We start from the raw sequence: 14,494 nt of genomic DNA, 5'->3' as shown, positions 1-14,494 counted from the left end.
ATAGGAAGGCATCTGCTTTCTTCTGGCCAACCTTTGCCTGTTGTTGGCTAATAATGACAGAGCACACGTCTTGAACAGAGGAAGCACTCTGCCAATCAAACATGGTGACAGGAAGTCATTGGGATGTCACCGGCTGATGTCGCGCCTGCCAATCATCTGCATTTGTGTGTATGGCTGTGTGCATGTGTACTCTGCATCGCAACTCGCCTGTCAGTCACCCATTCCCTCGGGATCCATTTGCCAATGGAGGAGATGCGGGGCGTTTCTATGGAACAGCAGAATGAAGGAGGGAGAGAAGGGCACAAGAATAAAAAGAATGGTTGAAGTGAGAGTCACAGATGTTCACATTATTTTTCTTGTTAGTGAGTTTTCTTTCCATTGATGAGTCAGAAAAGCACGTCTGTTAGTTCTCTAAGTACCACTTCTTTAGTTCTATCTGCATGTGGATGTTTGTTCTTTTGTGCGTTGATTGAATAAGGCTTTACTGTTTAAAGTATGGCAGTTTGCTTGACTGCTTGTTGAAGCTTCCTTGGTGTTGGCATAGTTATACCCCAGGCTAGATTCAGATTCATGCTTAAGTCGGGGAAAACACCTACAGCTGCTGAAGTCTGGCCTGGAGGGAAACATGAAAAATACATCATTGAATATTAAGACTTTCTTTCATCCCGATACACTTTACCAAAAAGTGCATATCGGTGTCATATTTAAGCCTTTAGGACATGTCTGTTAGTGTAGATAGAAGTGTCTCCGCTTTATTCTTTTCTCCCTTAGTTTTATTAATATTTAGGAAGCATAATTAACTAGTGGATGTTGTTTCTTAGTCATCTTTCATTTGAATGCAGCTTAAAGCTTTAAAAAGCTCTGTTATGTGTTTCTCCCTTAATAACAAAGCCTTCCACCCAGATTATGGTTTTATCTTATTAGTATTCATTAGTCACCACTGTGTTCCCACTAATGACAGGACAAGAGGTAATAAATTCCTTCTAACTGGCTGCTAATCATCTGTTAATCTTACCCTGATATTTCTTGTGAAATGATGTTCTCATGTGTAAATTTGTTCTGGACCACCTTTTTGCATTAGAACTGTCTATTAGTCATTTCCAACAGCTTTTCACTTCTGTATCACCACTTCCCCTCCTTTCTGTCCTTACTTTGAATCTGCCCTTTACACTAAGAGGCACAAAAAAAAGAAAGAAAAACATCCACAGGTGAATTATTCTGTCACTCTTTTTATATACAAGTGTGCAGTGGTTGAGTCTAGCTATTGCTATGTGATTTAACTAATGGTTGTTGTTGGACAAAAGACATTTGAAATGAAAGAATGTTTAAATGGAGCAGCTGTCAGGCCGCTTTAACAGCTTGAAATGATTCAGATAGGCATAGATGATGAGAATTATACCTTTCTGTAGTGAATACTACAGATTATAGAAAGTGCAGAAGGTAAGAAAGACTCAGGAAAGTTTTTTTTTTCTTCCAGGACAATGAAAATCTTTACGTACTGAAAAAATCAGCCACACAAAAATGCTGCTCTAACACTTTATGTGCATTTATTCACAAAAATTCAGTGAATGGTTATCACAAGAAGATAGTCATGGTCAGCAACCATAATCAGATTAGATGCAGTATTTGAATGATGATTGATCCATACATGCCAAGAAAGCACTCTGTACATCAGCTAACCACCTCCACCACTATCCCAAATTGTTGACATTAGATAGGAAAGGCTTGTGGATTAATTCTTTTAGTGGCAAATTCTGGCTGTAGCATCTGCCGCCCTCAGCAGAAACTGACCATTTATTAGACCAGGTTAGATATTACTGCAGCAAAGAGTCTGTAGCTTATGTGATAGTTGAACAGGTTTTAGTATTTCCCATTTTCTGTCATCAGCCATACTACTGAGTTACCATAATTTGTGGCTTTCAGTTCCACTCAGTTTAATTCATTACATTTTTGTGACACAGATTCCCTTTACCCATCAACTCCAACCATTTTACATCTATGCATGCCCATCCCCCCCAACACCATTTAACTCCAACATTGTCTAATCATTTCTTACCCCCTCTCAATAAAATAGTGTATTGGTCATGTAAATCCTGGGGCAGTAGGACCCTGTTCACAATGGGAAACCCCCTGTCGTTGACCTGAAAGCCGCGCTGCTGGTGGCATCAGGTACCATAGTAAGAAACAGGACTGGGATGGATGGATGGATGGATGGATGGATGGAGAGAGGAAGTGTAATTCCCCATATACACTACCCTTTTAAAACAGTGTCAAGAATGGTCCGAACACAGTAACCAAGAAACTGTTGAGTGTAAATGGAATGCAACTGAACTGGAGTGTGCCAGACGCAACCGAACCGCTCTGAATCTAGTACTAGTTCAACAGTAGGGTTCGGCATGGTACAGATGTGGCTCGGTTCTCTGATAACAAAGAGCGCATGACCAGACCGTTTCATCTCCTATTTACAGTCAGCTGACTCATTCTGCAGGTTTTTTCCGCCATGTCCGGCTTTGCAATTGCCAGATCTTCACCTGTTCACAACAGGAACTTCTTCTCAGGCTATTAACAATAAATGGCATCAAAAGAACGTGGTGCGACCTGGGATGATGCTGAGACCGAGGCTCTCATTGAAATTTGGGTGTAGGACACTATCCAGGCAGATAAGTACCTGAATGTTTTGGCCGCCACCATTTTTGTTTGTGCAATTCCTGCCTTGAGAGAAGTGTCACTACCTGATAAGTCCTGGAAGCGCGATCCATCCTGCTGAATGCCCCATCAGCTCATTTGCACATGTGCATCCAGATATACATCCGGGTCACCCTCGATTTTATTTTGTTAAAAAGACCTGCATTTATTAGAATTCTTTAGTGAGGTAAAGATAGAAATACGTCATTTTAGTACCATGGTTACATTTTATTTACGGACACCTGGATGTATATCTATTCGCGCATGTGCTGGACTGATTGTATGTCCGGGACAGATTATGTAGTGAGAAGCTGCAGTGGGAGGTGAGGAAGCGTGTTAGTGTAATGTTTAAATGGTCTTAAGAATGGTCTTAAGAACCAAGCTCAGCATGGTTTTCAGACGGCAGAATTTTTCTTTTTACATGTGCGTTGCACATGCACTAAGGCAGGCATGCCCAAAATTGGTTCTTGAGGACCGCTGTACTGCAGGTTTTAGAGGTTTCTCTACTTTAGCACAGCTTATTCTGATGATTGCAGTCCAGAAAAAGCCTGTTAATCAGCTGTCAATAAAAGCCACCTTTGCTGGAGTAGGGAAACCTTAAATGCATTTTATCTGAGGCTAAACCAGCCAAAATATAGGATACTAAACCCTCCCCTGCTCAAATGGAATCTACTTTAGCCCATAATCAAATCAATCCAATACATTACTATATGATCCAGTCATATAATCAGATTTAGATCGAAATTATTATATAATTGAATAAAGTTTATTTAAATGTATAATACATGTTGTTAAGTAGTCCTCCAAAGAGGCCCAGCAGTGGGTTGTTGTTTCTGCTGCAATTATTTAAACTAAGCAAACAGTGGAAAGAAAGAAACTAACTGCAGAACCAGGCTTAGTAAGAGTACCATCTGCTGCAGCCAACTGTGGGTTAATAGAACAGCATTTATCCTGAATTGATTAATTTGTTGGTGAATCCCCAGGGCTTAATTGGATGTTAACCTTCCCTTTGTCCTTATGACTGGAAAGGCAAACAAGAGTTCCTTTCACTGGAGCAAAGAGGCAAAGTCCGACTCTCGGAAGATTACCCCAAACCTTAACACCATCACACTATACATATGACACAATGCCTTAAGGTATGGTACTGATCACATAACAACTGCCAAATCCAGACTCTTCCAGTCAAATGAAAACATTAGACATTGCGTCTCCACTGGTCCTTAGCTCAGGGGCAGCAAACACCCTGCATCAGATGTTTATTGTTGTTGTTTGTGATGTAAAGCTTGGTTAGAGCTATTTGGACATCAATCAAATTATCTATGCAGTGTCCTTCAGCTAATCTGAAGGCCCTGAGAAGTGTCTGTCCCTCTAGAAAGTTGTTCATCATGTACATGGCCCAGACCCTATCATGTTATTTCCCGCTTTAAGATTTTATGTAAACATACCACTTCTTGGATGCGTACACAGGTAAAATGGCTAAGGGAGTCTTATATAATACAAAGGATTTTCCTGAAAATGTAGCTTTTTTGCTCAATTTTGGATTGAAAGAGTGATATTATGTATCAAGTTTACTGTAGAGGGACCAACTACTTTGAGTAAAATAGTAGTACTGAGAAAACATAACCACTGTACTTGGTGCACTGGTGGCTAAGTATTTTGGTATTTTGCTGGAGTTCACTGCACTCCAAAGAGGCACCAGTTCTTTAAAGGTTTGTGGGGCAGTCAGCTTGCTTATAATGTGACCAAACTGGTGGGATTTTCAAGTCTCTTTAAAAAATAAAAACAGTGATGTTTTATTTTATGCTGCTACAGCAGCAGGCTCAGTGCTATCAATCCCAAACAATAGTGATGTGTGTAGCTGCTGCAGTAGGAATATTGCATTATTGTTTTTAAACTTTTGCAGAGTAGGCAGGAAAGGATTTACAGTAAGGATAGGTATCAGCCCAAGAGAAGGTCAGGGTAAAGCGTGAGAGAGGAAAACTTGATAAAAATGGGAAGGTGTGGTGAAAGTGAGTTAATCTAGAGACGGAAAGAATCCAAAGTCAGAGAAGAGAAACAGTTCTATAAAGAAGGGGAAAATGTGAACAAGGAATGACGGTGAAAGGAGGGATAAGTGCAGGGAGGAGAGATTTGAAAGAAAGGGTAAGCCTCTGTAGGTAGCTGTAATTAAAGTAAGGCCTGTCCCCTGTGTGGCAAATACACACACATGCTGTTAATACACACAGATGATTGGAGCCCTTCATTGCCCATTGAGCCACTCCTCCATGGGTGGTAAATAGGCTTTACCCCCCAGTCCACATTAGGCATTTCAAAGAAACCTATTACCCCAGTCTTCAAAGTGCACTTTTGTTTTTATTAAACCGAAAACAACAAGCCAGCCTCGGTGTAATGTAGCACCGGATTTGCTTTTAAATAAAACATAAGCTGGAGCAGTGATACTTCAAAAATGTCCACAGTATTACATAGCGGAAATGTAGACAGAGGGATAATTCATCAATAAATTCACTTGATAAATAAAACATTAGCTGTGTTATAAGGTCACAGTTGGCGTGTTGGACATATTAACTATTTAGCAGGTTTGACTGGCTCAATTCACCACTGTACACCCGCTGTGTAGCTGCGCTGCAAAGTTTAATATGCTTCTGCTATTTTCAGCTGCATTTAGGGAGAGTATTAACACATGTTTTACATGAGAACTTCTAAATTAGAAAATGGAGAAATCTTTAGAGATCGGAACACATTTCCTCTCCAAGATACAAGTTTATCAGGATTATAAGGTCTGCAAAGTTTTAAGGGTCAGAAAGGTGAAAACTTCCTGCTGATGTTATTTATTGTTTTGTCTACTTTTAAAATATCATATGGCTCGTAAACCTTTAAAAAAAGTTTCTATTTTATTGTTTTATATGTTTTTTTCTTCATACTTTTATCTGTGTTTGTTTATGTCCAGGTTTGGAAAGAAAAAGGAGGAGAAGAAGGAGGCAAAGGCGGCTTTGCAGCGACAGAAATCAGACATTCTGAGCGACCTGGAGCTGGAGAGGTTGAAAGAAGAGAGAGAGAGGTCAGAAGCTTTCTCTGGAAAAAAGATTTGCAAGCTTGTTGCATAACGCTTTGCTAACAGTCTACTTGCTTTACTTCTGCAGATTTTAAATAGAAATATTCTTCTGTCATAGCTCTTGTTTGTTAAGCCCTTGTAACAACTTGTCGATTTAACCAGCCTGATTTCCCAGAATCTTCTAAAACGCTGGCATATGCTGGACTTTCTATTTATTTTTTTTATTTTGGGCGTATACATAGAGTATTTATAACGAGTCCAACAACTTATGCATAACGCACGGCAGCGTAATTTCCATGAAATGCCACAAGCCAGTGTCCTGAGTGTCTTGATAGGTTATGCATAAGTTACTCATAGGTTTTGGATAAGCTAGACATATGAGTAACTTTCACTTAATGTGGGTCAACAATCAAATAACTTACCTGTAACTTATGGCCCATGTATGAGCATATGCTGGCATACATGTATGTCGAGAAAACCTCAAAGTTTCTCAACGTACTTGCTGTATGTCGACGTTTACCAGCGTGTTTCAGAGTGATTCAGCATGCATCGGCGTACTTCATTGTGCTCATAACTTATGCCAGCATTTTTGCTGGTCTAGATCATCAAGGTGTGACGGGGGCTTATGTTTTCTGTAGACACTGGATCAAAGTCTTAAGTCCAGATCAAAAATTGCATAAATTAGCATTTTGCAACTTTGGATCTTAAAAAGGTTTTAATTTTGGAATATTGCTCTAAGTGCTTCATGAAGGACATCTGCAGTCTGAGACTGATGCTCATTTTAGTAAACTTGATTCACTGCAACACCCCCCTTTTAAAAAAATAACAACCAAAAAATGAAAAGTAATGTTCTCAGTTGGATACAGATGAGGGTAACGTGCATGATGGTCTAAATTAATCATGTTGACGTGGAAAAAAGCCTTGGTCCGACGGCAGATTTGAATCTTAACCACACAGCAGACATCTGCTGCAACTTCTGCACATAACTAGCTGCTGTTTGATGCCTCCTCACAATGCTTAAATGTTCAGAACATTTGTTCATTTCTGAGCAAATGTTCAGAAATATTAAGAACCCCAGATCATGATGGCACCTCCACCACTACACCGTGTTAAACAGCTAACAACTAAGGTGGCATCTCTCTGTCATGCCATTAACAATGGAAGCCATCAGGACCATCAAGGTTACTTTTATTTTTCGCCAGCTTTGATGATCCCATGTTGGTGCTTGGTTGCACGATGCAAAGGAACAACTTTTTGGCGCTTTGAAAATGATTCTTGTTTTTTAAGCTTTTCTTATGGTTATTGGGGTGCAGTCAGCCTTAATTTTGGACGAAGATCGTCCCGTTTCTCGATGGACAGCCTTTCGGATTATTTGGCTCACCGCAGGTGAGATCTTTCTTGGTCTAAGGCTTAAATATTTTATTCCATGACCCTGAGGATCTTTTGAAATGCTAAAATAACTTTCAATTTCTAAATTGCTTACTCAAAGCTTTTGGTCTCCTGTTTTTTTTTGTTATTTTTAAGGTCTATGTAGAAACTTTTTTTTAAGATCCAACAGTGCAAAATGCAAATTAAAAGTTTTTTTTTTTTTTTATCTGGTTAACATTTCTATCATGACTATAGTTTGCATTTTTTCCCCCTGCAGCTTAATAACAAGGAGTTATTGTTTTTTGTTTATTGGTCCTTTGTTTCTCTTTAAGGATTGAAGCAGGGCATCCTGAGCTGCGTGAACAATTGTCTAGAGAGCAGCCGGGTGGCGGAGGCACAGGATATCCACATTTCGAGGATGATGATGCAGACCCAAACTATGCCAGAATACAGTCCTTCAGGGACAGAGAGATGGGTTCAGGGCCGCCGCCGCCGCTGCCTCAGTCGCCCGTCTACAGTGCAGTTCAGCACGCTCACGCACGCACACCTTCACCACAGGGCCCCCCCAGCTTCCCAGCACATGGGAAGCATGCTAACGAAGCTGGAGTTCTCCCAGACGATGACCCCCTTGATAGGCTGTATGCCAAAGTTAACAAACCGAGAGGTTCTGGAGCTGCGTCACCGCTTAGCCCTTCGCCAGCTCCCCCACATGTAGGGGACAGGTAGGAAGCTTTTTATTTTGGATCAAAAGGTGGTTCTTAAAACTGTTTTTTTTTTTCTTTTTTTTTTTTCAATTTCCTAAACACATAACCTGCAATAATAATCACACAAAACAACAAAACAAAGAAATAGATTACTGAATAAAAGACAATATATGAAATATTTAAAAATAAAACAATAAATAATAAAAGACCATCAAGATCAAAAGACCATCTTGACGGACAGCTCCAGCCTCCATTTAGCCTTTAATCTGTTTCTGTCTTCATGTAAAATCACACAGATTTCAAGGCCTACTGTAGATTTTTTTTAGATCCATATTAAAATAAAAGGAAATTAAAGTTTTGCTCACCAGCTCATCTGTTTTATATTCCAAAATAGGGATACATGTATTTAAAGAAGTTTAGACAGGTAATGAAAGTTTACATATAATAATCTCCATTTAGGTTGCAAGCACAGAAAGAAAGTGTTTTCTGTAATTTAGAAAATCTACATCTTTAACTTTAACTTTGGGTTTTACACTCTGGTCCCAAAATCCCTGCCCTCCCTACATGTAATTTGGATTATGTAAATGTACTCAGCTTGCTTTGGCTTGCATGCTGACATTTGTAGCTAAATATGCTAATCCCAGACAGCTTGACATTCTTTCTTAAGAAACTACTTCCTTTTATTTATATGACATAATAAGTCTGATATTGAGCTCAGTGGATTGTTTTGGCTTCAGAGAAGTTGCACAGGAACATGGTGCCACTTTGTTCCTTAGCTCCTCTCTTGGTTCAATATATTCAGTGTTTGTTTTCAAAGATTCACTCATTTCCGTACAGACGTAACAAAAGTCGGACGATGTCTTGATTTTGGAGTCATTTAACCATGACCGACTGTCTTAACAGAAAGTGCCATTCATTTATCAGCACTTCCTGAAACCTGATGATGCAGAGTAAAGGAAGTGCAGGTATTGGCTGACAGTAATCGATGTGGCTGGAAAAAGAAGGTGGTGTGTCAGCAGTGGTGTCTGCATGTGTGCATTAAGGGAGGTCAGAGCCACTGGAGGCATGTGGGATACAGAGATAAACAGGATTGCCATGGACTCCCTTCCATCGGTATATTAGCAAAGCAGGGAGGTATTGCTGTTTGCACTAAAATGAACACCTGCTTGCTACAGATCGTGTGTGAACATATCTTGGGGAATCAAAAGATAAGTTGTTAGAAGTCAGCATATTTTGTTGGTTTCTGTTAGTGGGATTTTCTTTTCATAATTCTCAAACATTTTGATGTCAAACTGGATAATTGGTTTCCAAATGCAAACATTGTGTTTGGGAACCAGTTAACCGATTAACTGCCAGTAAAATAGCAAAAACTGCTGCAATCAATTTCCTTTGAAGTTGAAACTCAGATCTGGGAATGAAGTCGCCCCAAAGTAGCGGTGAGCTTGTCCTTCCTGTAGATGCAAATCAGAATAGCGGTTTATTTGGCTAAGTGGTGCACTTTGGGAAAAGGTTTATTACTGTTAACAGTACAAGCAAATTTTGTATCTATCTTCACTTTAGGCATTCAAGCTCTGAATGAACATGCTTTAAAAGAAAATGTACAGACCTGTCTTAGCACTGGTTTAAAAAGAAGAAAGTCAATATATAAAACGTTTCTTGTACGACAACAGTGGTATTTTTATATTTATTGCATTTTCGGAAGGTGTTGCTTTCAGCTCCCATGAAACGGTTTATTGGATATTTTAAATGACATGGAGTAAAATGTCTGTCTTAACTAAATCTACTGTAAAACCACAACTTCAGGGTCTTTAAAATGCTCACAAAATAGTTACTAACAAATTACAAGCTGTATGTCAAATGACTGAACACTTCTCTTCAACTTCATATTGCTTTGTATACAGCTGTGGAGGGGGCGTCGTTGATTTCAGCTTTCAGTTCCTAGTTAATCGTTTTTGCTACGGGCTGATATACCATGATATTATATTGGCATTCGACCCAAATGCAGGCAGATTGGATACAATAGCAACTGCCAAGTGAGGCAGATGATACAAATACTTAAACCAAGAAACCTAGATCGTATGTATAGATCTGAATGGAAGTGATAAAGGATTGAATATGGCAAGACATGATAAGAACGATAGGGAACACAGAAAAAATCGTCAGAATTATAAACAGTGTAAAGCTGCTTATAAATGGTCAGTTAACCTGGATAAACAATTAAATTAATGTCTGTTTAATATTCCTGTTATCATAGCCACTTATTTAAATATGTTAGATTGTCTGTGTATTCTGCTTTATATCAGATATCCTACACAGCCATGACTAGTAAGTTCTGGATCTTTAAAGATCCAGAGGGGGGTGCTGGCAGGGGGAACAATTTACTGAGGCCATGCATGCCACAGAATGCCGCCGTTGGCACATTTTTATGCCAAGGGCCCACGTGATGCGTTTCCCTATAGTACTGCATTTATATATAATATACACTCACCGGCCACTTTATTAGGTACACCTGTCCAACTGCTCGTTAACACTTAATTTCTAAGCAGCCAATCACATGGCGGCAACTCAGTGCATTTAGGCATGTAGACATGGTCAAGACAATCTCCTGCAGTTCAAAGCGAGCATCAGTAGGGGGAAGAAAGGTGATTTGAGTGACTTTGAACGTGGCATGATTGTTGGTGCCAGAAGGGCTGGTCTGAGTATTTCAGAAACTACTGATCTACTGGGATTTTCACGTACAACCATCTCTAGGGTTTACAGAGAATGGTCCTAAAAAGAAAAAACATCCAGTGAGCGGCAGTTCTGTGGGCGGAAATGCCTTGTTGATGCCAGAGGTCAGAGGAGAATGGCCAGACTGGTTCGAGCTGATAGAAGGGCAACAGTGACTCAAATAACCACCCGTTACAACCAAGGTGGGCAGAAGAGCATCTCTGAACGCACAGTACGTCGAACTTTGAGGCAGATGGGCTACAGCAGCAGAAGACGAAACCGGGTGCCACTCCTTTGAGCTAAGAACAGGAAACTGAGGCTACAATTTGCAGCCGACAAATCTGCGGCAACTGTGTGATGCCATCATGTCAATATGGACCAAACTCCCTGAGGAATGCTTCCAGCATCTTGTTGAATCTATGCCACGAAGAATTGAGGCAGTTCTGAAGGCAAAAGGGGGTTCAACCTGTTACTAGCATGTGGTACCTAATAAAGTGGCCGGTGAGTGTATATGTGTTGCACAGGAATGTTCCTTCAGCCTTCAAGTCTTCTCTTGCTGACCTCCTCTGTAATTGTAGATACATCAAGTATCCATCAATTGCATTGAGAGACCAGCTGACCATATTTTGAATTCTGGGCATATGAAGAGAGGGCTAAGAAAGACAAGACATGACAAAGCAGGGACAGAGCAGGGAGTTGCAGAGCAGCAGGAAAATGCGACTGCCTCCTTCAAGAGTCAGAACAGAAATCCATCCATCCATCCATCCATCCATCCATCCATCCATCCATCCATCCATCCATCCATCCATCCATCCATCCATCCATCCATCCATTCATTCTCTGGTTTATCGAGGTTTTAAATAGAGCTTTATGGTATAATGTAAACATGAAATATGTGATAAATTTGAGGAATGTTCCAAATGAATGTTTCATTGCAAAAAACCCCAAAAACTAAACAGTGTTTATATCTTCCTGCTTTTGGATCAAATAAATGAATCAGATTTTATTAGGGAACAGCAGAGACCATTTCTTTTAATATTTCCCCCCCTCAAGCATGCCTTAAAAATCTGACTCATACTACAGCTGGTGTTTCAAAGTTAACATCTCTTAAAACTCCTCTGCGCTCCAAACCATTTACAGACAAGCATTGAGAAATTGTATTTTTGGCAGGGAGGGCAGGCATGATAAGCAATTATCTTTTATGCAGTATAGGCACTTTTTTTCAATATTAACATCATGCGCATCGATATAAAGATGATGGTACTTTTCTATTGCACTACAGAGGACTTATAAGGATATACCTGCTATAAATCTGTAGGTAATGTATCTACCTTTACTTAAAAAGGGTCTAAAAGTACTCAGGTGGGAGAACTTAAATACTGGTATAATATTTTGTGTTATTCTCAATTGGCATTCTATTTGGACTACAGAGTTTACAGTGGGCATTGATAGATCCACACAAAGAAAATACAATACTTAAAGTTCATACAGGGTTTATGTACCCATGCATCCATTATGCATTGCCGCCTAATCCAACTTTCTATTTTTTTCCTCTTCATATTATATCCCTTGTGTCCACAGTTTTACTATTTTATTTATTTATTTTTTGATTGTTTTAGATGGTTTACAATTCCAATCACCCATTATATGAACTCATTTTTTAAATAATCATATTTAAAATTTGACAACTTCTGTTAAGGTGCAAATGAATTAAAGTGTTTTATTTCCACTGGTTGAAAACAAAGGTTAATGTTTTGCTTTTTATCATATTAAAGTTCATAAAGAGACAGTCTGCTTTTAGATTTGACCGTTGAAGGCATAAGTAAACCCAATTTCAGCCTAGATCTAACCCTGGTTTTAAAACACATCATAAGAGAAACATAGACAGATTAAAACATCTTCTTACATGGAAATGAGTTTTCATCAGGAGTAAATGTACAAACACTTATCCAGTCTATTTTCTGAAGTGACCTGCTAAGCCTTGGATGAGAGCAGCCCTCAATTTTCCTGAGCAACCTCCTCACCACCACCCCACCCCGTCGCCCAACCACCACCAGCCAACCCGTCCAAGTACCCCTCACAGGTTACCATAACAACCACGACCTCTGGCACTCCACCAATTAGAAAACAATCAGCCTTGAGAGACCAAGTGAAGTGAGCTTGGCAGAGCAGGATGGAGGGCCACTGTAGCACATGTGTAAAAGCAGCGAACAAGAAACAAAGAGAAACCCCGACATAAAAGCAGAAGCTCATATTGGGGATTTGTTAAGCATTTCATTCGAAAAAATGAGTTTGTCCTTTAAAAATTAAGCATTAAAGTATTATTTCCTTTTAGAATTTACAGTAACTACACATATTGGATGCGTTGGCCTTACTGACAGCTTATAATGTAGTCATAATTCAGAATTGGTTATTTAACATGTATCATAAATCTACTGATCCATCATGTTATCCCTGCTCTAAACTAAAGCTGATGGATGCCTATAAGCAGTTAGATGGCAAATTCACATTTCTGTCAGTTTATACACCACTTTATACATCAGCTTGTACACCACTTTATGTATATTTTATTTAAAATTTTCTTAGGTTACGTATTTTATATTAAACAGTAATAAATAAATCATAAAATGTCTAATTTAGTTGCATTGGTATTGATAAGAGTAGTATCCTTCTTTCAGCAACAAGTGGGAGAAGGTCAGGGCTGCCCAGTCTCAAACAGAACATTTGTCATCTTCACTTTCTCTGGGATCTGATAGAGGCTCTTTATACTGTAGGGAGGATAATAAATAGATAATAAATCTATTCAAGTTCAAAGTTTCAACTTTTTAATCCTTGGTACAATTTTAAAGCAGTAACCATGCCAACAGAATTAGTAGATTATAGAAAATTACTGAACCAAAAGGTATCAAAGCATGTACAAAATGCCACCAATGTGGATACACATTGATTCATAACTGGTTCTTTCATACTTTAAAAGTTTTTGTAAAATCACTAAAAGTACAAATGTGTTTTAGGTGTTTCGTACGGAAGAGGATTAGAGCCACTAAAAAAAAAAAACAGTTAACTGATTTTTAAATTTTATTTCAGTTTAGTATGGGAAAAAAGTCAGAATTCTTTAATCTCAGACTTCTGACTTTTTCTCAGAATTCTGACTTTTTTCTCAGAATTCTGACTTTAATCTTAGAATTCTGACTTTTTTCTCAGAATTCTGACTTTAATCTTAGAATTCTGACTTTTTCTCAGAATTCTGACTTTAATCTTAGAATTCTGACTTTTTCTCAATATTCTGAATTTAATCTCAAAATTCTGAATTTAATCTCAGAATTCTGACTTTTTTTATTGTCAGAATTCAGTCAGAATTTCCCATGTTAAACTGAAATAAAATTTTAAATTTAGTTACCTTTTATTTTTTTCAGTGGCCTTAATCCTCTTCCGTAGTTTTGAATTGAGCTAAGCTACATATAACTGAATACAAATTCACATTTACTTTTCTAAAAGGCATCTGCTGCTAAAATTGATTTAAAAATAGGTACCGGTACACATTTCTTAAAATAAATGTATTGGTGCTTCTTTTAAGTAGGTTAGTTAAATAATCTGCCAACAGACTGAATAATTTGCTCCCTACATGATTAGTACTGAACTGGAAAAAACATACTAAAGATGTTTCATTATTTTTGGGTAGTTTGGCAGATCACTTTACTAACCTATGCAAATCAAGTACAAAGGCCCTTATAAAAAAATATATCTGCCACTTTTGCTGTGATGTATTTGCTTTAATAGAATCTAATTGAATTCAACCATCACAAAAACAATACATTTACCTAAAATCCATTACTGGAAAACTATTAATAAAAGAGAAAATTGGATGTCATATTATCTGAATACAAGGAGGGAGAAAGGAGCTGTAACTGTGCTGCTTGGCTACTCAGTTGAGAATCTCTCTTTCCTCCATGTTAATTAAAGAGAAAACCTATCG

General features: G+C 38.6%; 1 protein-coding gene across 1 annotated transcript in view; it reads left to right on the top strand.

The window, feature by feature from the left end:
• The first annotated feature begins 5,633 nt into the window (after positions 1 to 5,633).
• LOC107092661 (partitioning defective 3 homolog B-like) overlaps positions 5,634 to 14,494 on the top strand; it is a 105,577-nt gene continuing 96,716 nt past the window's right edge. The window contains exons 1-2 of the mRNA XM_015387258.1: positions 5,634 to 5,743; positions 7,438 to 7,827. Of these exons, the coding sequence (XP_015242744.1) occupies positions 7,577 to 7,827 (251 nt within the window). The 5' untranslated portion in view covers positions 5,634 to 5,743; positions 7,438 to 7,576. The remainder of the gene's footprint in view (positions 5,744 to 7,437; positions 7,828 to 14,494) is intronic.

Source organism: Cyprinodon variegatus, unplaced genomic scaffold (assembly GCF_000732505.1).
Source record: "Cyprinodon variegatus isolate N-32 unplaced genomic scaffold, C_variegatus-1.0 Scaffold389, whole genome shotgun sequence".
In the NCBI taxonomy this organism is placed as follows: Eukaryota; Metazoa; Chordata; class Actinopteri; order Cyprinodontiformes; family Cyprinodontidae; genus Cyprinodon; species Cyprinodon variegatus.
The sequence above is the reverse complement of the archived record's forward strand: the minus strand, read 5'-3'. Positions and strand labels throughout refer to the sequence as shown.